The 27,559-nt window shown below is 50.2% G+C and overlaps 2 protein-coding genes across 2 annotated transcripts in view; both read left to right on the top strand.

Annotated features, from left to right (window-relative positions):
- The window catches only part of PADI2 (peptidyl arginine deiminase 2), a 64,124-nt gene extending 59,947 nt beyond the window's left edge, over positions 1 to 4,177 (top strand). The window contains exons 15-16 of the mRNA XM_082274562.1: positions 45 to 170; positions 3,650 to 4,177. Of these exons, the coding sequence (XP_082130688.1) occupies positions 45 to 170; positions 3,650 to 3,898 (375 nt within the window). The 3' untranslated portion in view covers positions 3,899 to 4,177. The remainder of the gene's footprint in view (positions 1 to 44; positions 171 to 3,649) is intronic.
- Positions 4,178 to 14,276: 10,099 nt separating this feature from the next.
- Positions 14,277 to 27,143, top strand: SDHB (succinate dehydrogenase complex iron sulfur subunit B). Its single transcript, XM_082274607.1, has 8 exons — positions 14,277 to 14,434; positions 17,430 to 17,569; positions 19,100 to 19,185; positions 19,704 to 19,840; positions 19,933 to 20,049; positions 23,775 to 23,876; positions 24,063 to 24,185; positions 26,628 to 27,143. Exons 1-8 carry the CDS (start codon positions 14,366 to 14,368, stop codon positions 26,712 to 26,714), a joined length of 861 nt encoding a protein of 286 aa, XP_082130733.1. The 5' UTR covers positions 14,277 to 14,365; the 3' UTR covers positions 26,715 to 27,143.
- Positions 27,144 to 27,559: the final 416 nt, after the last annotated feature.

Genomic DNA, 27,559 nt, shown 5'->3' with positions numbered 1-27,559 from the left:
ATATATATGGATTGGGTCGTTATTTATTGTTTGTCCCTCGGCAGCACTGCATCGATTGGAATCGTGATATCCTGAAGAAGGAGCTCGGTCTGACAGAAGATGACATTATCGATATTCCAGCTTTGTTCAAACTGCAGGATGGACAGGCTACCGCGTTTTTCCCCAATATGGTTAGTCCAGTCTCTGCCTGGCTCAATGCGACCTCGCTGGCATCAACTTTACTTGTATCTGTATCTTCTTCTTAGATGTCTCGTTGGTTGATTGTAGGTTCAGCCACTAAAGATGGTGACTGGTGCTGTCATAGTGGAATTAGTGACAAAGATCCACTATATGACCAAAAATATGTGAACCGCCTTCAAATGATGGGGGGTCTGGTGTCTCCAGTCAAGGGTCCCGGTAAAAGACATTGTAGGCAAATGTGCTCTAACAACTTTGTAGAGTGCAGGATGTTATAGACCCAAAAGGGGCAACTCTATAATAATAGTCATTGTATGTGGGAAGGGGGGCAGGAGGGAAACCATATTAATGCCAATGGGAAGAGAGGGGCTACTCCATATCTATGGCCATTCAAGGATGGGGACAACGCCATATAATGGCCATTTGCATCGTGGAACAAGACAGTGGTTGCCCTCATCATGGGATGGAACAGTGATTGGCCACATTATGGGACAGGACAGTGTTTGGCCTACTCATGGGACAAGACAGGACTACATCATACAAAGACGATGTAGACAATTGTGCTCTTTCATCCTTCTGGTAAAGTTTGGTGAAGACCCTTTTCTATTCCACCATGACTGCCCCCCCTGTATACAAAGCCAGCTCCATAAAGACATGGCCTCACCAAGGGACAGGACAGTGTTTGGCCTATTTATGGGACAAAACAGAACGACATCATACAAAGACATTGTAGACAATTGTGCTCTTTCATCCTTCTGGTAACAGTTTGGTGAAGACCCTTTTCTGTTCCAGCATGACTGTCCCCCTGTGTACAAAGCCAGCTCCATAAAGACATGGTGTGACCAGTTTGCTGTGCAGGAACTCAAGTGTCCTGCACAGAGCCCTGACTTTATCCCTACTGAACACCAATTTTGGATGAATTGGAACTTTATTGGTGATCCAGGTCTTGTCATCCAACATCCCGACCGCACAAATGGGCTGAAAACTTCCACAGGCACATCCGAAAATCTTGTGGAAAGCCTTCCCAGAACAGTGGAGACAGTGTGACAGCTTTCTATGAATGGCCACAGGAAGGGCAGGCGGCAACCTCATATTGATGGTGATGGTTTGGAATGGGATGTCCAACAAGCTCCCATTGGAGACATAGTTTTTCCAGTTTGGTGTGGAGGAACCCAATGGGGCTTTTCCACTGCATGGAACCGAACGGTTCGGCTCACTTTTGTGCTTTTCCACTGCTGGTACCGCATGGTACGGTGTAGGAACGGTTTGGTACGGTGGCGCTTTTCCACTACATGGAACCGAACGGTACGGCTCTCTAAAACAGTACCACCTCGATTGTGGTTCCAAGAGGTACCATACCGGTACCATGTCCCACAATCCTTTGCATGCAGTCACTACTAGCCACTGATTGGTCAGAATCGTTGTTATCCCACCCACTTAACTTTAGTACTACTTTAGTGGAAAAGCAAACCATATCAAACCGTACCGAACCGTTACAACACCGTACCTAGCAGTGGAAAACCAAACAGGGCCGAGTGGAGCCGAGCCGAGCCGGTACTTGCAGTGGAAAAGTGCCACAAGTGTCCTGTACAGAATCCTGACCGCAACCCTTCTGAACACCTATGGAATGAGGTAGAACGCTGATCAACCAGGTCATTTTTTTTTTTTTTGGCGCCCAATGTGAGGCCCAACATGCAAGCTAGGTCTTCTCACCCAACATCATTACCTGATCTCACAGATAGGACAAATTCCCACAGACGCCCTCCAAATTCTTCTGGAAGGTCCAGAAAAGTGGGGGGATGTTATAGTCACGTAGGGGGCAAATCCATATTAATGGTTTTGGGGAGAAGGGGGGCAACTCCATAAAGACATGTTTTTACTAGTTTAGTGTGGAGAAATTTGAGTTCCCAATTTCAGTCCTTAAATTCCCCAATCAGGTCATGTTTTCGATCAATGCCAATGGCTTGGTATTTGAGAGATTTTATCTAATGGAAATTCCCAAACCATAACCTGTTGAGGGTACTTGAGGACTGAGTTTGGGAACCATTGTTGTGGACAATTGTGCTCCTCCATGCAAAGTCCATTCTAAAAAGGATGTCTGAAGATAAAAGTTGAGGGTCTACTTCCTCTGATTTGCCCCATCACTGTGGTGCTGTGTGTATTCATTTCTCACTTCGAAGTTGGCGCGGGGACTTTTATATTCAGACATCCTTTTTAGAATGGACTTTGCATGAAGTTTATTTTATATATACATATATATATATATATATATTTATATATATATATATATTTATTTTTATATATATATATATATATATATATATATATATATATATATATATATATATATATAGATATAGATATATATTTATTTTTATATATTTATATATATTTATTTTTATATATATATTTATTTTTATATATTTATATATATATATATATATATAAAATATATTATTTATATTTTTTATTTATATATATTTTTTTTCCAGTGCTGCTAATTATTTTATTATGGTTTAGTTTGTAATCAACAAATTGTATCTTGCTGCTTATTTGTGTATTAGGGTTTTTGTCTGAGCGCAGATGTTTATTGTCCTTTTTGTATAAATTGTGCTCTTCCAACCTTGTGGTAACAGTTTGGTGAAGACTCTTTTCTGTTCCACCATGACTGTGCCCCTGTGTACAACACCAGCTCCATAAAGACATGGTGTGACCAGTTTGGTGTGGAGGAACTCAAGTGTCCTGCACAGAGCCCCGACCCCATCCCTATTGATCACCTTTAGGATGAATTGGGTTGTGAGCCAGGTCTTCTCAACCAACATGACCTCACCTCTCTTTAGGCTGAATAGTCACAAATTCCCTCAGACACACTCCAAAATGATTCATGAGACATTTCCAGAAGAGTGGGGTTGGCTTCATAAAGACATGGTTTGACCAGTTTGGATTGGATGAACTCGAGTGTCCTGCACAGAGCCCTGACCTCATCCCTATTGAACACCTTTGGGATGCATTGTGAATCAGATACTGATTTTGGATGAGAAGACCTGGGCTCACAATTGGCATTCCAATTCATCTCAAAGGTTTTTAGTAGGGTTCAGGTCAGGGCTCTGTATAGGTCTCTCGATTGATTCCACCATGAACTCAACCCTACTGAACACCTTTGGGATGAATTAGAACACGGATTGTGAGCCAGTTCTTCTCATCTAGCATCAGCTTCTGACCTCACAAATGGGAACAAAGGTCCACAGCCACCCTCCAAAATATTGTAGAAAGTCTTCCCAGAAGAGCGGAGCCTCAAAGGGGGACAACTCCATATTAATGGCAATGGTTTCGGAATAGGTTGCCCAACAAGCTTATATAGACGTAATGGCCAGATATCTACAAACATTTGACTATATATTGTAATGGAATGAGAAATATTTTAGCCTTTATGCTTTGCTCCTCTTTCACCTTTGTTTTTGCTTTCCTTTAGGTTAATATGATCGTCCTGGGAAAGATGCTGGGAATTCCTAAGCCATACGGTCCAGTCATCAAGGAGACCTGCTGCCTGGAGGACTATGTCATCGACCAGCTCAAGCCACTGAACCTGACCTGCACCTTCATTGATGATGTAGTGTCCTACCACAAGAAACTTGGTGAGGTGCACTGTGGCACCAATGTACGCCGGAAGCCGTTCAGCTTCAAGTGGTGGCAGATGGAAGAGCCACAGAGTGGCAATTGAGAGCGAAGCTACATTTCCCCATCTGTCCTCTCCTGCAATCCGGTGTGCAGTGAAGCCCTCTAATATCAGGACTGCAAAATACTGCTAATCCCAATCCCTGTGTTGTGGGGCCACTAATCAAGAAAGCAGATACCAGAATCCAAGAGCCACTCAGATGCTACAGCTATTGTATAGACCAGTGATCTCCAAACTGTGGCCCAGGGGTCAGATGTGGCCCTTTCCTTGCTTTTATTAGGCCCTTGGGGCAATATTTCATTCTCTTGACACCAATGAAGGGGCACAATTCCTCCCAGTAGCACCAACGATGGGGCACAATTCCTCCCAGTAGCACCAACGATGGGGCACAATTCCTCCCAGTGACACCAAAATTGGGCATGATTCTTCCTACCCAATCATAGGGCACAATTCTATACCAAAAATAGTGCATTGTTTACTCCCACTGATACTGGAACATGTTCTACCTCTAATGGGCACAGTCTGGTCCCCCAAAAGTCTGTAGGACAGTAAACTGGCCCTTTTTTGTTTAGAGAGTTTGGGGACCCCTGGTATGGACACATGATGATGTCACTCTCCCCTGATAGATTCTCTAAACTGTAAATAAATAATTTGGAAAACCAGCTGAGAGACGGTGCCACCTTCATTGTTGCCCAGATGTTTCAGAGGTTGCTCGTATATCAAATCACTTTCCTCCTTCGTACTGGGCATGGCCTTCCTCCGATAACTTCTACATTAAAGTCAAGGCAAGAACCTTTTGTTTTTTAAGATGTGAATAAGCACAAAACCATGAAACACAATTTACATTATGAATTCGAAAGGACGGCCTATACAGTAAATATAAAATATGAGTTATGTAAGCAAGGATTTGTTGATAAAGGTTTATACTAACAAGCACACCTATGTACGTAAATCTGAACCGTTTATTCCTCCTGTGGCCTCCTGATTTCCTGAAGTTCACTGTCCCACATGTCACCTTGTTATAGGACCAACAAATCTGAAATATAAATTGAAAGAACTGTGGGTATTGGATTTTGGTGTCTGCATAAAAAGTAATAACTGATCCGTGCCAATATTTTGTGTTTTAGATTTCCTGGCCTTTAAAAGCAATTTGAGCTCTCAGCAGTAAAAACGTACACTATATGGCCAGTTATAAATGGCCCCCCTCCAATGATGGAGATCAGGTGTCTCCAGTGAAGGGCACTGTTAATTTTCCATTATACAAAGACATTGTAGACCATTGTGCTCTTCAAACCTTGTGGTAGCAGTTTGGTGAAGAACCTTTTCTGTTCCACCATGACTGTGCCCCTGTATACAAAGACAGCTCCATAAAGACATGGTTTGACCAGTTTGGTGTGGAGAAACTCGAGTGCTTTGTACAGAGCCCTGACCTCATCCCTACTGAACACTGACCTCAACCCTACTGCAAAAATTCCCAGACACACTCTACAGTTTTGAGGAAAGCCTTCACAGAAGAGTGGTGCCAACTCTATAAAGACATGGTTTGACCAGTTTGGTATGGAAAAACATGAGTGGGGCCTTCAGAGAGCCCTGACTTCAACCCTACTGAGCACCTTTGGGATGAATTAGAACTCTAATGGTGAGCCAGGTCTTCACATTCAACATCAGTACCTGACTTCACGAATGCTCTATTATCACAAGGTTGGAAGAGTACAATGTCTTTGCATGATGTGGTATTACCAGGACCCTTCACTGGAAACATCTGAATTCAGACATTGTAGACAATTGTGCTCTTCCATCCTTGTGGTAACAGTTGGATGAAGACTTTTTTGTGTTCCACTGTGAAGATGCCCCTGTGTACAAAGCCAGCTTCATAAAGACATGGTGTGACCAGTTTGGTGTGGAGGAGCTTGAGTTCCCAATGTCAGTCCTCAAGTACCCCAACAGGTCATGTTTTGAAGCAGTGTCAATTGGTGATTATAACCAATATTCTTATGTAAATGATAAAAACATGGCCTGTTGGGGGTACTTGAGGACTGAGGTTGGGAACCACGGTTGTAGACCATTGTGCTCTTCCAACCTTGTGATAACAGTTTGGTGAAGACTCTTTTCTCTTCCACCATGACAGTGCCCCTGGGTACAAAGCCTGCTCCGTAAAGACATGGTTTGACTAATTTGGTTTGGAGAAACTCGAGTGTTCTGTACAGAGCCCTGACCTCAACCTTACTGAACACCTTTGGGATAAATATGAACTTTAATGGTGAGCCAGGTCTTCTTATCCAACATCCTGACCTCACAAATGGGCACAAAATTCCACAGACACGCCAAAATCTTGTGGAGTCTTCCTAGTAGATTGCAGGATGTTATAGACCCAAAGGGGGCAACTCTATAATAAGTCATTGTATGTGGGAAGGGCGGCAGGAGGGAAACCATATTCATGCCAATGGGAAGAGAGGGGCTACTCCATATCAATGGCCATTCAAGGATGGGGACAACGCCATATAAATGGCCATTTGCATCGTGGAACAAGACAGTGGTTGCCCTCCCCATGGGATAGAACAGTGATTGACCTACTCATAGGAAGGGAAAGTGATTCCCCACATTATGGGACAAGACAGTGATTGGCCTCACCAAGGGACAGGACAGTGTTTGGCCTACTCATGGGACAAGACAGGACTACATCATAGAAAGACATTGTAGACAATTGTGCTCTTTCATCCTTCTGGTAAGTTTGGTGAAGACCCTTTTCTGTTCCACCATGACTGCCTCCCTGTATACAAAGCCAGCTCCATAAAGACATGGCCTCACCAAGGGACAGGACAGTGTTTGGCCTACTTATGGGACAAAACCGGACTACATCATACAAAGACATTGTAGACAATTGTGCTCTTTCATCCTTCTGGTAACAGTTTGGTGAAGACCCTTTTCTGTTCCAGCATGACTGTCCCCCTGTGTACAAAGCCAGCTCCGTAAAGACATGGTGTGACCAGTTTGGTGTGCAGGAACCCGAGCGTCCTGTACAGAGCCCTGACCTCAACCCTACTGAACACTGACCTCAAACCTACTGCAAAAATTCCCAGACACACACTACAGTTTTGAGGAAAGCCTTCACAGAAGAGTGGTGCCAGCTCTATAAAGACATGGTTTGACCAGTTTGGTGTGCAGGAATTCGAGTGTCCTGCACAGAGCTCTGACTTACTGAACACCACTTTTTGGATGAATTGGAGCTTTAATAGTGATCCAGGTCTTGTCATCCAACATCCTGACTGCACAAATGGGCTACAAACACATCCCAAAAATCTTGTGGAAAGCCTTCCCAGAACAGTGGAGTCCCTTAAAGCCATGGGAGGTGTGACAGCTTCCTATGAATGGCCACAGGAAGGGCAGGCGGCAACCTCATATTGATGGTGATGGTTTGGAATGAGATGTCCAACAAACTCCCATAGGTGTGAGGGTCAGGTATCCACAAAAGTTTGGCCATATATTGTGGATGTTTATTTCTACAAATTATAACCCCCTTTCCAGAATAAGGCGTCCTTGTTTGTATCTGTATTGTTAATGCTTTAGGTTGCACAAGGACGTTATTGGGATCACCCCCCCCCCACCCCAGTACTATGGCAGGAGTGGATGTTGGGGTTCAGTTGTAGCCTCTTAGTTCCATCTTTTTACATTTTTACCATCCTCGCTCAATTTACCATTTTTCTTCTTCTTTATTTATGAATTGGGACTTGTATTGTTGCCTATAAAAGGATGCGATTCTATTTTTTTGTACACTAATATTCTGTTATTTCATAAACTTCTGTTTTCTTGAAATTTTGTAACTTGTTTTTCATCTGTCATGTCAATCCTTCGCCCCCTTCACTTTCTCAGAACACATCAGAATATGAAGTCTATATCTGTGATAGGCTCTCCTGGTATTCGGGTGTGAAGGAGATCGAATACCTGTTGACGTCAGTCACCTGAATACATTATGTACTGTATATATCACCCGTATGTTCCAAATTGCCTTAGTCAGGTCTAAGAGGCCATTTCCATAGCCTGGTCGTCCCAAAATGTTTTCCTCATCTCCTGCCACCCCCATCCGGAACACCAACCTGCCTTGTAAAGTCTGATTACTAACCCAGATTAATAAAGTCTTTGGAATGTTGGATAATACGGATGTCTTCTCTTTATTGTTCTGAGTGCAAAAAGTGTTACAAGACTGAAAATCCCCTGCTGATTTATTTTTTTTTTTTGGGGGGGTTAAATATACCATTTAAAGTAGGGATCGGCCGATTTATATATATATATATATATTGAGGGCCGATCTGCACTTTCCCTGATATACCTGAATCGGCCCCTGAGGTTACCGATATTGCCGATATTTTGGGAAAGTGCTGTACCAGAGTGATCCCTGCAGCTAGAGGCATCACCCCGGTACCGGCGTCCATAGCTGACGGTCGGCTGACTTGTAATGATAACAGATGTGGCTGAGAAGCCGCTCGGCTGTCATTACAAGGAGCGGTAGGGGACGTCCGTCCCCTGTCCCCCCCCCCCCCCCCCCGTCGCTGCCTTCTGCGGCTCGCCCGGGTCTCCCGTCCCCCCGGGAGACCTGGCAACCAGCCTGCACGGCCGCCGAAGATCCGATCAAAGCCGCATTCGGCTCTGATCGGATCTCCTTGTAAAAACCTGGAAGTGGTGTCATGAGTGACATCACTTCCGGGTATCCGGCGCCAAATTAAAAAAAATGACAGCATACAAAATAGCCAAACTTGGCATTTTGAATGCTTTTAAGTGCAGAGGAGGGGTTTGGGGTCTTTTAGACCCCCAGATCCCTCCACAAGAGTACCTGTAAAAAATAAAAAAAACATTTTAAATGTCCGAAAATATCGGCAGATATCTACTTGATTGACTTGGCCATTGCATAACATTCCACTTCTTTCCCTTAAACTCTTTGGTTGCTTTCGCAGTATGCTTCGGGTCATTGTCCATCTGCGCCGTCCAATGAGTTCTGAAGCATTTGGCTGAATATGAGCAGATAATATTCCCCGAAACACTTCAGAATTCATCCTGCTGCATTTGTCAGCAGTCACATCATCAATAAATACAAGAGAACCAGTTCCATTGGCAGCCATACATGCCCACGCCATGACACTACCACCACCATGCTTCACTGATGAGGTGGTATGCTTTGGATCATGAGCAGTTCCTTTCCTTCTCCATACTCTTCTCTTCCCATCACTCTGCTACAAGTTGATCTTGGTCTCATCTGTCCATAGGATGTTGTTCCAGAACTGTGAAGGCTTTTTTAGATGTTGTTTGGCAAACTCTAATCTGGCCTTCCTGTTTTTGAGGCTCACCAATGGTTTACATCTTGTGGTGAACCCTCTGTATTCACTCTGGTGAAGTCTTCTCTTGATTGTTGACTTTGACACACATACACACCTACCTCCTGGAGAGTGATCTTGATCTGGCCAACTGTTGTGAAGGTGACACACATACACCTACCTCCTGGAGAGTGTTCTTGATCTGGCCAACTGTTGTGAAGGGTGTTTTCTTCACCAGGGAAAGAATTGTTCGGTCATCCACCACAGTTGTTTTCCGTGGTCTTCCGGGTCTTTTGGTGTTGCTGAGCTCACCGGTGCGTTCTTTCTTTTTAAGGATGTTCCAAACAGTTGATTTGGCCACATCTAATGTTTTTGCTATCTCTCTGATGGGTTTGTTTTGTTTTTTCAGCCTAATGATGGCTTGCTTCACTGATAGTGACAGCTCTTTGGATCTCATATTGAGAGTTGACAGCAACAGATTCCAAATGCAAATAACACACTTGAAATGAGCTCTGGACCTTTTATCTGCTCCTTGTAAATGGGATAATGAGGGAATAACACACACCTGGCCATGGAAAAGCTGAGCAGCCAATTGTCCCATTACTTTTGGTCCCTTAAAAAGAGGGAGGCACATATACAAACTGTTGTAATTCCTACACCTTTCACCTGATTTGGATGTAAATACCCTCAAATTAAAGCTGAAAGTCTGCAGTTAAAGCACATCTTGTTTGTTTCATTTCAAATCCATTGTGTATAGAGCCAAAAAGATTAGAATTGTGTCGATGTCCCAATATTTATGGACCTGACTGTATATCTGATGCACAAAATATCGGTATCGGCAATAAAAAAATTATATCGGTCGATCACTAATTTAAAGTATCTTTATCCCCCCCTTTCCCCCCCCCCCCTCTATTCCCCTTTTGATATCACAGACTACCACAGTGTCCTACCCAACTTCTATGTGTCTCCAATGTGTCCTACTTATACTGATTTCCCTAATTTCCCCATAATCGTATGTAGTCTCTGGTTGTCTTTCCACTTTACCGAGAAATGATCAAGCCGTTCTTCATCCCTGCTACACATGAATTCCATATCCTATATATAATCCACTCTCCCACACCATTCCCTAACAGTGGGGGGGGGGGGCTTCAATTTCAAGGCATCTTTTTGGGATCGTCCCCTTCGCAGCATTAAGCAGATTTGGAACAATTGAACTTTTGTAAATTTTTTGTGATCTGATAGTTTTGTGAAAAAAGACCTCCCCAGGGGTCATCCGCAACTTTCTCATCTGTAATTAGGATGTTGTATCCTTAATCAATATCTTGGGGCAATCCCACCATATATGGAACATTGATCCTTCAGCCTGACACCCCCTCCAACACCAACTAAATTTCTCAGGAAAATAGGCGGGGGGGGGGGGGGGGGATAAAGATACTAAGATACTTTCCTTTTTTTTTTTTTTCAAAGTGTTTTGTAAAATTTTATTGAAATTAATAAAATTTATAGTAAAAAAATAAATATATATATATATATATATATGATATGTGTGTGTGTATATATATATATATATATATATATATATACATACACACACACACACACAAATACCAGTGTGTATATATATATATATATATATATATATATATATATATATACACACACACACACATATCATATATATATATATATATATATATATATTTATTTTTTATTATAATTTTTATTAATTTCAATAAAATTTTACAAAACACTTTAAAAAACAGGAGAGTATCTTTACCCCCCCCCCCCTATTTTCCTGAGAAATGTAGTTTTATATATATATATATATATATATATATATATATATATATACACACCATTTAAAACCGAAAAACCTGTTGATCCTGCCAAAAATCCAGTGAGATTTGTGATAGGCAGGTGCACACACTGAAATTATTTAAAGCTGGTGCTGCAGGGATGGTCCTGAATTGTTTCTTGTCACATGACTAGTCCTTGTGTGGTCTGAGCGGGAGGTCCTGAATTCTCTCAGCTTACATGAATAGCCCCTGTGTTCTTCGTGGGAGGTCCTGAATTCTCTCTGGTCACATGGCTAGTAATGCCCCCCTCCAGTACAGACCCCCCCACCTCCAGTAAAGATACCCCCTTCAACATCCGTACAGACCCCCCTACCCCCAGTACAGATACCCCCCTCCAACACCAGTACAGACCCCCCCTACTCCAACACCAGTAAAGACCCCCCCCACCTCCATTAAAGATACCCCCTTCAACATCAGTACAGACCCCCTACCTCCAGTACAGATACCCCCCCATCCAGTCCAAAACCAGTACAGACCCCCCTACCTCCAGTACAGATACCCCCCTCCAACACCAATACAGACCACCTACCACCAGTACAGATACCCCCTCCTCCAACACCAGTACAGACCCCCCCACCTCCAGTACAGATACCCCCTCCTCCAACACCAGTACAGACCCCCCTACCTCCAGTACAGATACCCCCCTCCAACACCAGTACAGACCCCCCCTACCTCCAGTACAGATACCCCCCCTCCAACACCAGTACAGACCCCCCTACCTCCAGTACAGATACCCCCCCCCCAACACAAATACAGACCCATACCTCCAGTACAGATACCCCCCTCCAACACCAGTACAGACCCCTCTTCCACTAGTACAGACCCCCCTACCTCCAGTACAGATACCCCCCTCCAACACCAGTACAGACCCCCCTACCTCCAGTGCAGATACCCCCCTCCAACACCAGTACAGACCCCCCCCCCTACCTCCAGTACAGATACCCCCTCCAAAACCTTTAAAGACCCCCCTACCTCCAGTAAAGGTACCCCCCTCCAACACAAATACAGACCCCATACCTCCAGTACAGATACCCCCTCTCCAGCACCAGTAAAGACCCCCCTACCTCCAATATAGATACCCCCCTAACACCAGTACAGACCCGCCTACATACAATGCAGATACCCCCCCCCCCCAACACAAGTACAGACCCCCCTCCTCCAACACCAGTACAGACCCCCCTACCTCCAGTACAGAACCCCCTCCCCCTTCCAACACCAGTACAGACCCCCTACCTCCAGTACAGATACCCCCTCCAAAACCATTAAAGACCCCCCTACCTCCAGTAAAGACCCCCCTCCAACACCAATACAGACCCCATACCTCCAGTACAGATACCCCCTCCTCCAACACCAGTACAGACCCCCCTTCCTCCAGTACAGATACCCCCCTCCAACACCAGTACAGACCCCCCTTCCTCCAGTACAGATACCCCCCTCCAACACCAGTACAGACCCCCCTACCTCCAGTACAGATACCCCCCCCCAACACCAGTACAGATACCCCCCCCCCCCAACACCAGTACAGACCCGCCTACATACAATGCAGATACCCCCCCCAACACAAGTACAGACCCACCTACCTCCAATACAGATACCCCCCTCCTCCAAAACCAGTACAGACCCCCCTACCTCCAGTACAGAACCCCCTCCCCCTTCCAACACCAGTACAGACCCCCTACCTCCAGTACAGATACCCCCCTCCAACACCAGTACAGATCCCCCCTCCAAAACCATTAAAGACCCCCCTACCTCCAGTAAAGATCCCCCCCTCCAACACCAATACAGACCCCATACCTGCAGTACGGATACCCCCTCCTCCAACACCAATACAGACCCCATACCTCCAGTACAGATACCCCCTCCTCCAACACCAGTACAGACCCCCCTTCCTCCAGTACAGATACCCCCTCCTCCAACACCAGTACAGACCCCCCTTCCTCCAGTACAGATACCCCCCTCCAACACCAGTACAGACCCCCCCTTCCTCCAGTACAGATACCCCCCTCCAACACCAGTACAGACCCCCTACCTCCAGTACAGATACCCCCCTCCAACACCAGTACAGACCCCCTACCTCCAGTACAGATATCCCCCCCAACACCAGTACAGACCCCCTACCTCCAGTACAGATATCCCCCCCCCCAACACCAGTACAGACCCCCTACCTCCAGTACAGATACCCCCTCCTCCAACACCAGTACAGACCCCTATCTCCAGTACAGATATCCCCCCCCAACACCAGTACAGACCCCCTACCTCCAATACAGATACCCCCCCCCCCAACACCAGTACAGACCCCCTACCTCCAGTACAGATACCCCCTCCTCCAACACCAGTACAGACCCCTATCTCCAGTACAGATATCCCCCCCAACACCAGTACAGACCCCCTACCTCCAATACAGATACCCCCCCCCCCAACACCAGTACAGGCCCCCTACCTCCAGTACAGATACCCCCCTCCAACACCAGTAAAGACCCCCTACCTCCAATACAGATACCCCCCCCAACACCAGTAAAGACCCCCCTACCTCCAATACAGATACCCCCCCCAACACCAGTACAGACCCCCCTACCTCCAGTACAGATACCCCCCTCCAACACCAGTACAGACCCCCCCCCCTACCTCCAGTACAGATACCCCCTCCTCCAACACCAGTACAGACCCCCCTTCCTCCAGTACAGATACCCCCCTCCAACACCAGTACAGACCCCCCCCCTACCTCCAGTACAGATACCCCCTCCTCCAACACCAGTACAGACCCCCCTACCTCCAATACAGATACCCCCCCAACACCAGTACAGACCCCCCTTCCTCCAGTACAGATACCCCCCCCCAACACCAGTACAGACCCCCTACCTCCAGTACAGGTACCCCCTCCTCCAACACCAGTACAGACCCCCCTACCTCCAGTACAGATACCCCCTCCCCCTTCCAACACCAGTACAGGCCCTTCTACCTCCAGTACAGACCCCTTCTCTCTCTCCCCTCATATGCAGTGGGAGGTTAGAGGAGTCCTCCTCTGTTATATGAAGGGAGCAGTGACTTCCACCTCACCTTAGTGGGGTGGATGCTTCCTGTTGCCATGGCTACCCTGCAATTCCCGATGTGGGCGGGTCTCTATACACGTCATCTCCAGAGTCCACATACATAACACGCAGACACGTCATATGACTTTCCGTCTCCTTGACAACCAGGCAGGTTATTTAACAAACCAGAGAGACGGGGCGGGGGCTAGCAGAGCCGGTCGCTCTATCCTCGCTTCTCCCGCAGACCTTCACACGTCTCTATGGTAGGCGGGCCGCGCGGCATGCTGGGAGCGGGGAGGAGCGCAGAGAGTCCCGGGAAAGATGGCGGCGGCGGTCGTATTCTCCTTGAGACGGAGCGGCTCCGTGCTGAGGACAGCGGGCACCGTACAGGTCAGAGAGGGGGAGGGGAAGAGGAGCTGTCATTTATACCCCATAATACTCTGTATATGACCCCCCCCATTATCTATAGGGGGAGGGGTATTAGTACCCTGTATATGACCCCCCCCCTTATCTATGGGGGGGTATTAGTAATCTGTATATGACCCCCCTTATCTATGGGGGGTATTAGTAATCTGTATATGACCCCCCCTTATCTATGGCGGGGTATTAGTAATCTGTATATGACCCCCCTTATCTATGGGGGGTATTAGTAATCTGTATATGACCCCCCCTATCTATGGCGGGGTATTAGTAATCTGTATATGACCCCCCCTTATCTATGGGGGGTATTAGTAATCTGTATATGACCCCCCCTTATCTATGGGGGGTATTAGTAATCTGTATATGACCCCCCCTATCTATGGCGGGGTATTAGTAATCTGTATATGACCCCCCTTATCTATGGCGGGGTATTAGTAATCTGTATATGACCCCCCCTATCTATGGGGGGTATTAGTAATCTGTATATGACCCCCCTTATCTATGGCGGGGTATTAGTAATCTGTATATGACCCCCCCTATCTATGGGGGGTATTAGTAATCTGTATATGACCCCCCCTATCTATGGGGGGTATTAGTACTCTGTATATGACCCCCCCTTATCTATGGGGGGTATTAGTAATATGTATATGACCCCCCCTTATCTATGGGGGGTATTAGTAATATGTATATGACCCCCCCTTATCTATGGGGGGTATTAGTAATATGTATATGACCCCCCCTTATCTATGGGGGGTATTAGTAATCTGTATATGACCCCCCTTATCTATGGGGGGTATTAGTAATCTGTATATGACCCCCCTTATCTATGGCGGGGTATTAGTACCCTGTATATGACCCCCCCTATCTATGGCGGGGTATTAGTAATCTGTATATGACCCCCCCTATCTATGGGGGGTATTAGTAATCTGTATATGACCCCCCTTATCTATGGCGGGGTATTAGTAATCTGTATATGACCCCCCCTATCTATGGGGGGTATTAGTAATCTGTATATGACCCCCCCTATCTATGGGGGGTATTAGTACTCTGTATATGACCCCCCCTTATCTATGGGGGGTATTAGTAATATGTATATGACCCCCCCTTATCTATGGGGGGTATTAGTAATATGTATATGACCCCCCCTTATCTATGGGGGGTATTAGTAATCTGTATATGACCCCCCTTATCTATGGGGGGTATTAGTAATCTGTATATGACCCCCCTTATCTATGGGGGGTATTAGTAATCTGTATATGACCCCCCTTATCTATGGGGGGTATTAGTAATCTGTATATGACCCCCCCTTATCTATGGGGGGTATTAGTAATCTGTATATGACCCCCCCTTATCTATGGGGGGTATTAGTAATCTGTATATGACCCCCCTTATCTATGGGGGGTATTAGTAATCTGTATATGACCCCCCTTATCTATGGCGGGGTATTAGTAATCTGTATATGACCCCCCTTATCTATGGGGGGTATTAGTAATCTGTATATGACCCCCCTTATCTATGGGGGGGTATTAGTAATCTGTATATGACCCCCCCTATCTATGGGGGGTATTAGTAATCTGTATATGACCCCCCCTATCTATGGGGGGTATTAGTAATCTGTATATGACCCCCCCTATCTATGGGGGGTATTAGTAATCTGTATATGACCCCCCCTATCTATGGGGGTATTAGTACTCTGTATATGACCCCCCCTTATCTATGGGGGGTATTAGTAATCTGTATATGACCCCCCCTTATCTATGGGGGGGTATTAGTAATCTGTATATGACCCCCCTTATCTATGGGGGGTATTAGTAATCTGTCTATGACCCCCCCTTATCTATGGGGGGGTATTAATCTGTATATGACCCCCCCTTATCTATGGGGGGTATTGGTAATCTGTATATGACCCCCCCTTATCTATGGGGGGGTATTAATCTGTATATGACCCCCCCTTATCTATGGGGGGTATTAGTAATCTGTATATGACCCCCCCTTATCTATGGGGGGGTATTAGTAATCTGTATATGACCCCCCTTATCTATGGGGGGTATTGGTAATCTGTATATGACCCCCCCTTATCTATGGGGGGTATTAGTACTCTGTATATGACCCCCCCTTATCTATGGGGGTATTAGTAATCTGTATATGACCCCCCCCCCTTATTTGGGTGCTGAGGATCCCCCCCCCCAGGGCAGGGGGTGTGCTGAAGATTCCCCCCCCCCCCCCCCCCCCCCCCCCACCGAGCACTGAGGATCCCCCCTCCTCTCCTACAATGGGGTATAATCTGACACATTCCTCCTTGCTATTTCCTGTGTTGGTCCGGAGCTCCCTCTGTCACATTCTAGACGCTGATTTGGTATGTTGGCTCCGCCCCCATCTGGTGACCACGGGACAAAAGTCACACGACGAGCTGGGACTGCGAATTCCAGGGACGCTGCATAATAATCTCATTGTGGGGGAGGGGAGGAGTCACTGTCAGTGCAGAGTAATTATTGAACCTTTGCAGCCCTGAAGTTGGTTATTATCAGAGTGACACGGATATCGGGGGGGGGGGGGCGGGGTTCCCTATGAACGCAGCGCTGATCACATGACATGCGCTGTACACAGAAAGTGGTGAAGATTTTGCTGCACAGTGACAGCAAAGCGGATCAGTAGCGGATCTCATCTTTATTTTTCCCTTATCTTCCCCCCCCCCCCCCCCCCCCGGGCCAAGCTGTCCGTCAGAGATTAGTGACCGGTGGGGACAGATTATATTGTGGGGGTGCAGTGATTTTATTCTTGGTTTTAATTGGGGGGGGGGGTTTGCTGCAATTGGCGTTCCCTGGTGTGTTTTATTGTCTGGATGTCGCCACAGTTCAGCCGCAGGATGCTGCGGCGGCCCCGGTGCGCCACTGATGGGAAGTATTTAAAGAACATGGAAGGTCAAAGGGACATTTTGGGGTAAATCTGTGATTTCTGTTTTCAGGTGACCCGATGTGCCCAGACAGCCGCAGCGCCCGCTGCAGCAGCATCGGCCCGCATTAAGAAATTCGCAATCTACCGCTGGGATCCCGACAAGCCAGGAGACAAACCGCGCATGCAGACTTACGAGGTGGACCTGAATACGTAGGTGTCACCCAACACCGGGCTTACCTGGGCCCTAAGTGTCTAATACATAACACCAATCACCCCACCCTCCTATCATTGGGAAGGTCCCCCTCTCCTGACCTGTCCAGCCATGGACTCCACTACACCTCTGAGGGTGCCCTGCGGCACCTGGACCAAGCCCTCACTACCCCATCCTTTAAAAAGTTGGGAAGGTGGAGGCCAAGTCCACACCGCCAGCTTATTGTTGTGTTCCTCAAAATATTCTTGAATTCAACTGTGGTCAACTTCTGAGACTCGCGTGCCCATTGTAGGGGCTTTTGTCTGTGGACATGGGTCAGCATGGCCACCCCTCCCCACCTCCATCAATGAGCCTCCACCCCCCCCTCCCTCCCCGGCCACCAATCAATCAGCCTTCCCCCCCCCCCCTGCCTCCATGAATGAGCCTTCCTTCCCCCCCCCCCGCCTCCATGAATGAGCCTTCCTTCCCCCCCCCCCCCGCCTCCATGAATGAGCCTTCCTTCCCCCCCCCCCGCCTCCATGAATGAGCCTTCCTTCCCCCCCCCCCCCGCCTCCATGAATGAGCCTTCCTCCCCCCCCCCCCGCCTCCATGAATGAGCCCCCCCCCCCCCGCCTCCATGAATGAGCCTTCTTCCCCCCCCCCCCCGCCTCCATGAATGAGCTTTCTCCCCCCCCCCCGCCTCCATGAATGAGCCTTCCTTCTCCCCCCCCCGCCTCCATGAATGAGCCTTCCTTCTCCCCCCCCCCGCCTCCATAATGAGCCTTCCTTCTCCCCCCCGCCTCCATGAATGAGCCTTCCTTCCCCCCCCCCGCCTCCATGAATGAGCCTTCCTCCCCCCCCCCTCCATGAATGAGCCTTCCTCCCTCCCCCCCCCTCCATGAATGAGCCTTCCTTCCTCCCCCCCCCTCCATGAATGAGCCTTCCTTCCCCCCCTGCCTCCATGAATGAGCCTTCCTTCCCCCCCTGCCTCCATGAATGAGCCTTCCTTCCCCCCCTGCCTCCATGAATGAGCCTTCCTTCCCCCCCCGCCTCCATGAATGAGCCTTCCTTCCCCCCCGCCTCCATGAATGAGCCTTCCCCCCCCCCCCCCCTCCATGAATGAGCCTTCCTCCCCCCCCGCCTCCATGAACATGAATGAGCCTTCCTCCCCCCCCGCCTCCATGAACATGAATGAGCCTTCCTCCCCCCCCGCCTCCATGAACATGAATGAGCCTTCCTCCCCCCCCCCCCCCCCGCCTCCATGAATGAGCCTTACTTCCCCCCCCCCCCCCCGCCTCCATCAATGAGCCTTCCTCCCCCCCCCCCGCCTCCATGAATCAGCCTTACTTTCCCCCCCCCCCCCCCGCCTCCATCAATGAGCCTTCCTTCTCCCCCCACCTCCATCAATGAGCCTTCCTTCCTTCTCCCCCCGCCTCCATCAATGAGGATGGGTGTGTTTGTAATGTAGTCCTGTAAATATGATGTTCCTTTGTATAATGTTCTGTTACCATCCTGTTTCAGAGGCTGACTGTGTCCCTTCCCCCTCTCAGGTGTGGCCCTATGGTCCTGGATGCCCTTATCAAGATAAAGAATGAGATGGACCCCACGTTGACCTTCCGCCGGTCATGCAGAGAAGGTGAGAATCACGCAGCTCCGCACAACTGGAGAGATTTATTAAAACTGGAGCACTCGGAATCTGGTGCAGCTGTGCATGGGAGCCAATCAGCTTCTAACTTCAGCTCGTTAACACCTTCCCACCCAGCCTATAGTACAACCACTGCTGTTCTGGGAAGACATCATATGACGTCCAGCCAGAAGGCACCCCTGGCTGCGATCTGTCCCCAGACTGATCACTCTACCGGCCCACTGCCAGTACCATGTGATCGCTGTGACCAATCACAGCAGATCTCCTGACCGTTGTACACAATGGATGGCATGAAAATGTCATATGTGTACAGTGCTGCATGACCGCGCTGAAAATTGGCCTGGGCAGGAAGAGGGAAGAAGAACCCGGTATTGAAGGGGTTAAAACTGTGACCGTAAACCCTGGAAGCTGATTGGCTACCATGCACAGCTGCACCAGATTTTGCACGCCCCAGTATGTGGTGTATATTTCATCTTATGTCAACTGCTCTCCGGTCCCCTCTGTTCCAGGTATCTGCGGCTCCTGCGCCATGAATATTAATGGCGGCAACACTCTGGCCTGTACTGTAAAGATTGACACCAACCTGAGCAAAGTCTCCAAAATCTACCCCCTCCCCCACATGTACGTGGTGAAGGACCTGGTGCCTGTAAGTAATGCTGGAAGGGGTCCCTTCCTCTATATGGTGGTGGGATCTTATGTAGATGTCAGCATTCATCTTCTACTTCTTCTGTTCTTCAGGATCTCAGTAACTTCTACGCTCAGTATAAATCCATTCAGCCTTATCTGAAGAAGAAGGATGAGAGCCAGCAGGGGAAGGCCCAGTACTACCAGTCCATAGAGGACCGTGACAAACTGGTGAGTTCAGTGACCTCCTCGCTGTACTACAAGGAGGAGGATTCACCCAGACCTGCTACTTTCATACTCCATTACTCCACTAAGACCCCATAATGTTGGCTGTTTTATATGTTAAAGGATTAGATTGTCCCCTAGTTTACATATCTTCTATTCTGATCGAGGATGTTGTCCTTAAATGGTTACAATGTCTTTAATTTTTTTTTTCTTCTTGATTTTGTAAGGAATGGATGGGGAGTTAGAATTGGGGGTCAGCAACCTATTCACCTAGAGCAGAAATGTACGAACATTAGACAACCAGTGTGCCAGTAAACAATAGTGTGCCGTATACCTCCAGATCAGTCCCAGTTCCTGCACCTTCACCCCTCGTAGCGCTGCCGCGTTCCTGCGCCTTCACCCCCTCGGAGCACTGTCGGCTTCCTGCGCCTTCACCCCCTTGGAGCACTGTCTGCTTCCTGCGCCTTCACCCCCTCGGAGCACTGTCGGCTTCCTGCGCCTTCACCCCCTCGGAGCACTGTCGGCTTCCTGCGCCTTCACCCCCTCGGAGCACTGTCGGCTACCTGCGCCTTCACTCCCTCGGAGCACTGTCGGCTTCCTGCGCCTTCACTCCCTCGGAGCACTGTCGGCTTCCTGCGCCTTCACTCCCTCGGAGCACTGTCGGCTTCCTGCGCCTTCACTCCCTCGGAGCACTGTCGGCTTCCTGCGCCTTCACTCCCTCGGAGCACTGTCGGCTTCCTGCGCCTTCACTCCCTCGGAGCACTGTCGGCTTCCTGCGCCTTCACTCCCTCGGAGCACTGTCGGCTTCCTGCGCCTTCACTCCCTCGGAGCACTGTCGGCTTCCTGCGCCTTCACTCCCTCGGAGCACTGTCGGCTTCCTGCGCCTTCACTCCCTCGGAGCACTGTCGGCTTCCTGCGCCTTCACTCCCTCGGAGCACTGTCGGCTTCCTGCGCCTTCACTCCCTCGGAGCACTGTCGGCTTCCTGCGCCTTCACTCCCTCGGAGCACTGTCGGCTTCCTGCGCCTTCACTCCCTCGGAGCACTGTCGGCTTCCTGCGCCTTCACTCCCTCGGAGCACTGTCGGCTTCCTGCGCCTTCACTCCCTCGGAGCACTGTCGGCTTCCTGCGCCTTCACTCCCTCGGAGCACTGTCGGCTTCCTGCGCCTTTCACTCCCTCGGAGCACTGTCGGCTTCCTGCGCCTTCACCCCTCCTCGGAGCACTGTCGGCTTCCTGCGCCTTCACCCCCCCTCGGAGCACTGCCGGGTTCCTGCGCCTTCACCCCCCTCGGAGCACTGCCGGGTTCCTGCGCCTTCACCCCCCTCGGAGCACTGCCGGGTTCCTGCGCCTTCACCCCCCTCGGAGCACTGCCGGGTTCCTGCGCCTTCACCCCCCTCGGAGCACTGCCGGGTTCCTGCGCCTTCACCCCCCTCGGAGCACTGCCGGGTTCCTGCGCCTTCACCCCCCTCGGAGCACTGCCGGGTTCCTGCGCCTTCACCCCCCTCGGAGCACTGCCGGGTTCCTGCGCCTTCACCCCCCTCGGAGCACTGCCGGGTTCCTGCGCCTTTACCCCCCCTCGGAGCACTGCCGGGTTCCTGCGCCTTCACCCCCTCGGAGCACTGCCGGGTTCCTGCGCCTTCACCCCCCTCGGAGCACTGCCGGGTTCCTGCGCCTTCACCCCCCTCGGAGCACTGCCGGGTTCCTGCGCCTTCACCCCCCTCGGAGCACTGCCGGGTTCCTGCGCCTTTACCCCCCCTCAGAGCACTGCCGGGTTCCTGCGCCTTTACCCCCCCTCAGAGCACTGCCGGGTTCCTGCGCCTTCACCCCCCTCGGAGCACTGCCGGGTTCCTGCGCCTTCACCCCCCTCGGAGCACTGCCGGGTTCCTGCGCCTTCACCCCCCTCGGAGCACTGCCGGGTTCCTGCGCCTTCACCCCCCTCGGAGCACTGCCGGGTTCCTGCGCCTTCACCCCCCTCGGAGCACTGCCGGGTTCCTGCGCCTTCACCCCCCTCGGAGCACTGCCGGGTTCCTGCGCCTTCACCCCCCTCGGAGCACTGCCGGGTTCCTGCGCCTTTACCCCCCCTCGGAGCACTGCCGGGTTCCTGCGCCTTCACCCCCTCGGAGCACTGCCGGGTTCCTGCGCCTTCACCCCCCTCGGAGCACTGCCGGGTTCCTGCGCCTTCACCCCCCTCGGAGCACTGCCGGGTTCCTGCGCCTTCACCCCCCTCGGAGCACTGCCGGGTTCCTGCGCCTTCACCCCCCTCGGAGCACTGCCGGGTTCCTGCGCCTTCACCCCCCTCGGAGCACTGCCGGGTTCCTGCGCCTTCACCCCCCTCGGAGCACTGCCGGGTTCCTGCGCCTTCACCCCCCTCGGAGCACTGCCGGGTTCCTGCGCCTTCACCCCCCTCGGAGCACTGCCGGGTTCCTGCGCCTTTACCCCCCCTCGGAGCACTGCCGGGTTCCTGCGCCTTCACCCCCTCGGAGCACTGCCGGGTTCCTGCGCCTTCACCCCCCTCGGAGCACTGCCGGGTTCCTGCGCCTTCACCCCCCTCGGAGCACTGCCGGGTTCCTGCGCCTTCACCCCCCTCGGAGCACTGCCGGGTTCCTGCGCCTTTACCCCCCCTCAGAGCACTGCCGGGTTCCTGCGCCTTCACCCCCTTGGAGCACTGCCGGGTTCCTGCGCCTTCACCCCCTTGGAGCACTGCCGGGTTCCTGCGCCTTCACCCCCCTCGGAGCACTGCCGGGTTCCTGCGCCTTCACCCCCCTCGGAGCACTGCCGGGTTCCTGCGCCTTCACCCCCCTCAGAGCACTGCCGGGTTCCTGCGCCTTCACCCCCTCGGAGCACTGCCGGGTTCCTGCGCCTTCACCCCCCTCGGAGCACTGCCGGGTTCCTGCGCCTTCACCCCCCTCGGAGCACTGCCGGGTTCCTGCGCCTTCACCCCCCTCGGAGCACTGCCGGGTTCCTGCGCCTTTACCCCCCCTCGGAGCACTGCCGGGTTCCTGCGCCTTCACCCCCTCGGAGCACTGCCGGGTTCCTGCGCCTTCACCCCCCTCGGAGCACTGCCGGGTTCCTGCGCCTTCATCCCCCTCGGAGCACTGCCGGGTTCCTGCGCCTTCACCCCCCTCGGAGCACTGCCGGGTTCCTGCGCCTTTACCCCCCCTCAGAGCACTGCCGGGTTCCTGCGCCTTCACCCCCTTGGAGCACTGCCGGGTTCCTGCTCCTGCACACCTCCCCCAATTCATACCTGTTGCATCGAACAGTTCCACTAGGAAGAGGGTAGGTGAACAGGTGGCCTTCTTCATCCAGCGATAGCTGCAGGCAGATCTACACTGGTACTGGGAAGAGGGCTGACACTAAAGGTCCTCTATGAAATGTCATGAAGGGGGAAGGCTGTTGGCATGGGGGGGGGGGGGGGGCGCAGGCATTATATATGACAACATATGGCAGTGACCATTTATCTGTAAAGAGCCAGGCCCCACCCAGAGAATCCTCCAGCGGGCCAGTCTGAGCCCCCACACATGCCAAATGGCTCACCTTGGCACCCATGCCTTAGTCTGCCTCCCTATCTCTGGGTAGAACATTTTGTCAGGTTTTATTGCAGGCTTTATCTCCATTAGTGAGGATCGTCCTCTCTATTTGTCCTGGTGACCTGTTTGGGCTGACAATGAAGATGTAAAATGTTGGGGTATGAAAATTTTACCATTGGCTGATCTATCACTGTGTGTCTCTTTAGGACGGACTGTATGAGTGCATCCTGTGTGCTTGCTGCAGCACCAGCTGTCCCAGCTACTGGTGGAATGCGGACAAGTATCTGGGGCCGGCTGTCCTCATGCAGGTAATAAGTGGCTCCTCTCTCCCTGCTTCATCTCCTATAAAGTAGGAAAGACCTCAGGATGATATTGGGGTGATGGTGCTTCATTCCTATTTCCTATTCAGTACAATGATGGTCCTCGTGTCCTGGGTTGTCTATTCCTCAGAGGCCAATGCTTCATCCTCAGAACTCTCCTATCTCTCCCCGCAGGCTTACCGCTGGATGATCGATTCCAGAGACGAATTCACAGAAGAACGCTTAGCACAACTGCAGGATCCCTTCTCGCTGTACCGCTGCCACACCATCATGAACTGCACCAGGACGTGTCCCAAGGTAACTGCCCAATGTGCCACCATCTTATATGGGAGGGAGGGATTAAAGTGGAAGTAGTCCAATCCTAGCTGAGCCTAAACCTGCTGTCACCCCTGTTCTAAGCCTATTCTAACTTACCCTGTAAAGGAAAAGTCTATGCTTGCCTATGCTAAGGCCTGGCTGGTCCAGTCACATGATTGGTTTCCAGCTTCAGTGTAGAGGAGGGACAGCGGACAATCTGTGCCCCATAGTAAGCCTATGGGTGATGTTATTGCCCAGGCACTGCAGCCGTTGTCTGGGATCTCTCCTCTACACTAAAGATGGCCACTGGAGAGATCATGTGACCGGACTGGAGAGAGCCTAATTGTTGATGTCAGTGGGTGGAGTAGATCCCCGTTGTTTGGTGTCAGTGTAAGGAGTAGTACCACATTGTTGGTGTCAGTGGGAGGAATAGTGCCCCATCATTGGTGTCAGTGGGAGGAATAGTGCCCCATCATTGGTGTCAGTGGGAGGAATAGTGCTCCATCATTGTTATCAGTGGGAGGAATAGTGTCCCATCATTGGTGTCAGTGGGAGGAATAGTGCCCCATCATTGGTGTCAGTGGGAGGAATAGTGCCCCATCATTGGTGTCAGTGGGAGGAATAGTGCCCCATCATTGGTGTCAGTGGGAGGAATAGTGCTCCATCATTGTTATCAGTGGGAGGAATAGTACCCCATCATTGGTGTCAGTGGGAGGAATAGTACCCCATCATTGGTGTCAGTGGGAGGAATAGTACCCCATCATTGGTATCAGTGGGAGGAATAGTACCCCATCATTGGTGTCAGTGGGAGGAATAGTACCCCATCATTGGTGTCAGTGGGAGGAATAGTGCCCCATCATTGGTGTCAGTGGGAGAAATAGTGCCCATTTTTGGTATCAGTGGGAGGAATAGTGCCCCATCAGTGGTGTCAGTGGGAGGAATAGTGCCCCATCATTGGGGTCAGTGGGAGGAATAGTGCCCCATCATTGGGGTCAGTGGGAGGAATAGTGCCCCATCATTGGGGTCAGTGGGAGGAATAGTGCCCCATCATTGGGGTCAGTGGGAGGAATAGTACCCCATCATTGGGGTCAGTGGGAGGAATAGTACCCCATCATTGGGGTCAGTGGGAGGAATAGTGCCCCATCATTGGGGTCAGTGGGAGGAATAGTGCCCCATCATTGGGGTCAGTGGGAGGAATAGTGCCCCATCATTGGTGTCAGTGGGAGGAATAGTGCCCCATCATTGGTGTCAGTGGGAGGAATAGTGCCCCATCATTGGTGTCAGTGGGAGGAATAGTGCCCCATCATTGGTGTCAGTGGGAGGAATAGTGCCCCATCATTGGTGTCAGTGGGAGGAATAGTGCCCCATCATTGGTGTCAGTGGGAGGAATAGTGTCCCATCATTGGTGTCAGTGGGAGGAATAGTGCCCCATCATTGGTGTCAGTGGGAGGAATAGTGTCCCATCATTGGTGTCAGTGGGAGGAATAGTGCCCCATCATTGGTGTCAGTGGGAGGAATAGTGTCCCATCATTGGTGTCAGTGGGAGGAATAGTGCCCCAAGGGCTGGATAAGTGCAAGCAAAAGGCTGCAGTTTGGAGATCACTGCTCTGGATCATCACATAGCTTCCAAAGGTTTTAATCAAAGCGATCATGCAGGACCTCTTTGTCAGGCATTGTGTCGAAAGCCTGCTTAGTGAAAGGGTCCTGTGTGGGCCTGAACTTTGTACTCCTCCTCTGTGGTGTGATCACTTTGAATAAAATCTCAGAACGCAATTTAAAGTGATTATAAAGGCAGAAGGTGCATTCTATGCATGAAGATAAAAAGCCTTCTGTGTGCAGCAGCCACCCTAATACTTACCTGAGGTCTCTCTCTGTCCGGCGATGTCCATGAGTGTCTCAGCCATCCGAGATTCTCTCTCCCGATTGGCTGAGACACAATCAAAGTCAGCTAGCCAATCAAGAGAGAGAGGGGCCAGGGGGACACGGAGCTTTGACTCAGCTCAGGGTTCCCCCATAGCAAGCTGTGGGGGCACACGACCGGAGGTGGAGACCAGGATCACAGAGGAGGGATCCAAAAAGAGGAGGATCCCGACTGCTCTGTGCAAATCCATCCCCGTCAAACTATGGCCCTCCAGTTGTTCAGGAACTACAATTCCCATCATGCCCAGTCATGTCTGTGAATGTCAGAGTTTTACAATGCCTCATGGGATGTGTAGTTCTGAAACAGCTGTAGGGCCGTAGTTTGAGGAACCCTGAGGAGGGAAGTATGACGGGTTTGTCATTTTTATAGGGAAAAAAAAAAACAGACTTTACAATCCCTTTATTGATCCATGCCATGCTGACAAATCAATCACTTTATTGATCCATGCCATGCTGACAATCATTTGGATCCGGTTTTGTCTCTCTTGTTTTAAAAATCTTCTTCCTGTAAATTCATTTCAGGGCCTCAACCCTGGCAAAGCGATCGCAGAAATCAAGAAGATGATGGCGACCTACAAGGAGAAAGCTGAGAAAGCTGCTGTGGCGTAAAATCCCTAAGACTTCCAAACCCACGCCATTGAACGCACAACAGTCCCTTCTCCACTAAGAACTCCCTGCCAAACTCCGCCCACCGCGCCTCTGGGCATTCCGGGTCAGGGCCTTCCTGTCGCCTTCTAATTGTGTTTCTGCTTCATGGGTGTAGAGAAGTCCCTGATTGAATTGTACGCTTCTTTACAATGCTGAGATTAAAGCGATCAGTCTGTGTGTAGACGTCTGGGAGAATCGCTGTTATTTTTATAGATTTTATCTCCTCCGAGGACAGAACGCGTCTCGGACCTGCTGCTGGATGGTCATTGGTGGTGGAATTCTTGCGATGGAACCAGAAGATCCAGCACGGCTCGCTTGTTTTCTTTTAATGCAAAAGCTGCTTTAGCACTCAGATAATATACTGACAATGACGTGTGTCCTCCATCTGTATGACGTGTTGTCTCATCTTTCTGTGCTGCTAAACTTATCATAAAGGAGTAAAAATTACACATTTTGTGCATTCAACCTCCCTGAGTGAGCAAAGAAAAATAACGACCATAATTAACTGCCATCATTTGTCTATTGGCCGGGCAGGAAGCAGTTCTTGATGGATGTCGTATGACGTCCTACCCAGAATACACCTGTGCGGGCCCATGCCGTGATCGGTCACCTACTGCAGTGGTCCTCAACTCCGGTCCTCGGGGCCCACTAACAGGCCAGGTTTGCAAGATAACTAAGTTACATCACAGGTGATCTCATTTGCTGCTCAGTGATTGCAGTATTCTAGTCTGCATCTCCCCAAGGTAATACTTAAAATCTGGCCTGTTAGTGGGCCCCGAGGACCACTGACCTACTGGACACAGCCG

The sequence above is a fragment of the Pelophylax lessonae genome, assembly GCF_965119305.1.
Source record: "Pelophylax lessonae genome assembly, chromosome: 12".
In the NCBI taxonomy this organism is placed as follows: Eukaryota; Metazoa; Chordata; class Amphibia; order Anura; family Ranidae; genus Pelophylax; species Pelophylax lessonae.
This window is presented reverse-complemented; position numbering and strand designations above follow the sequence as displayed.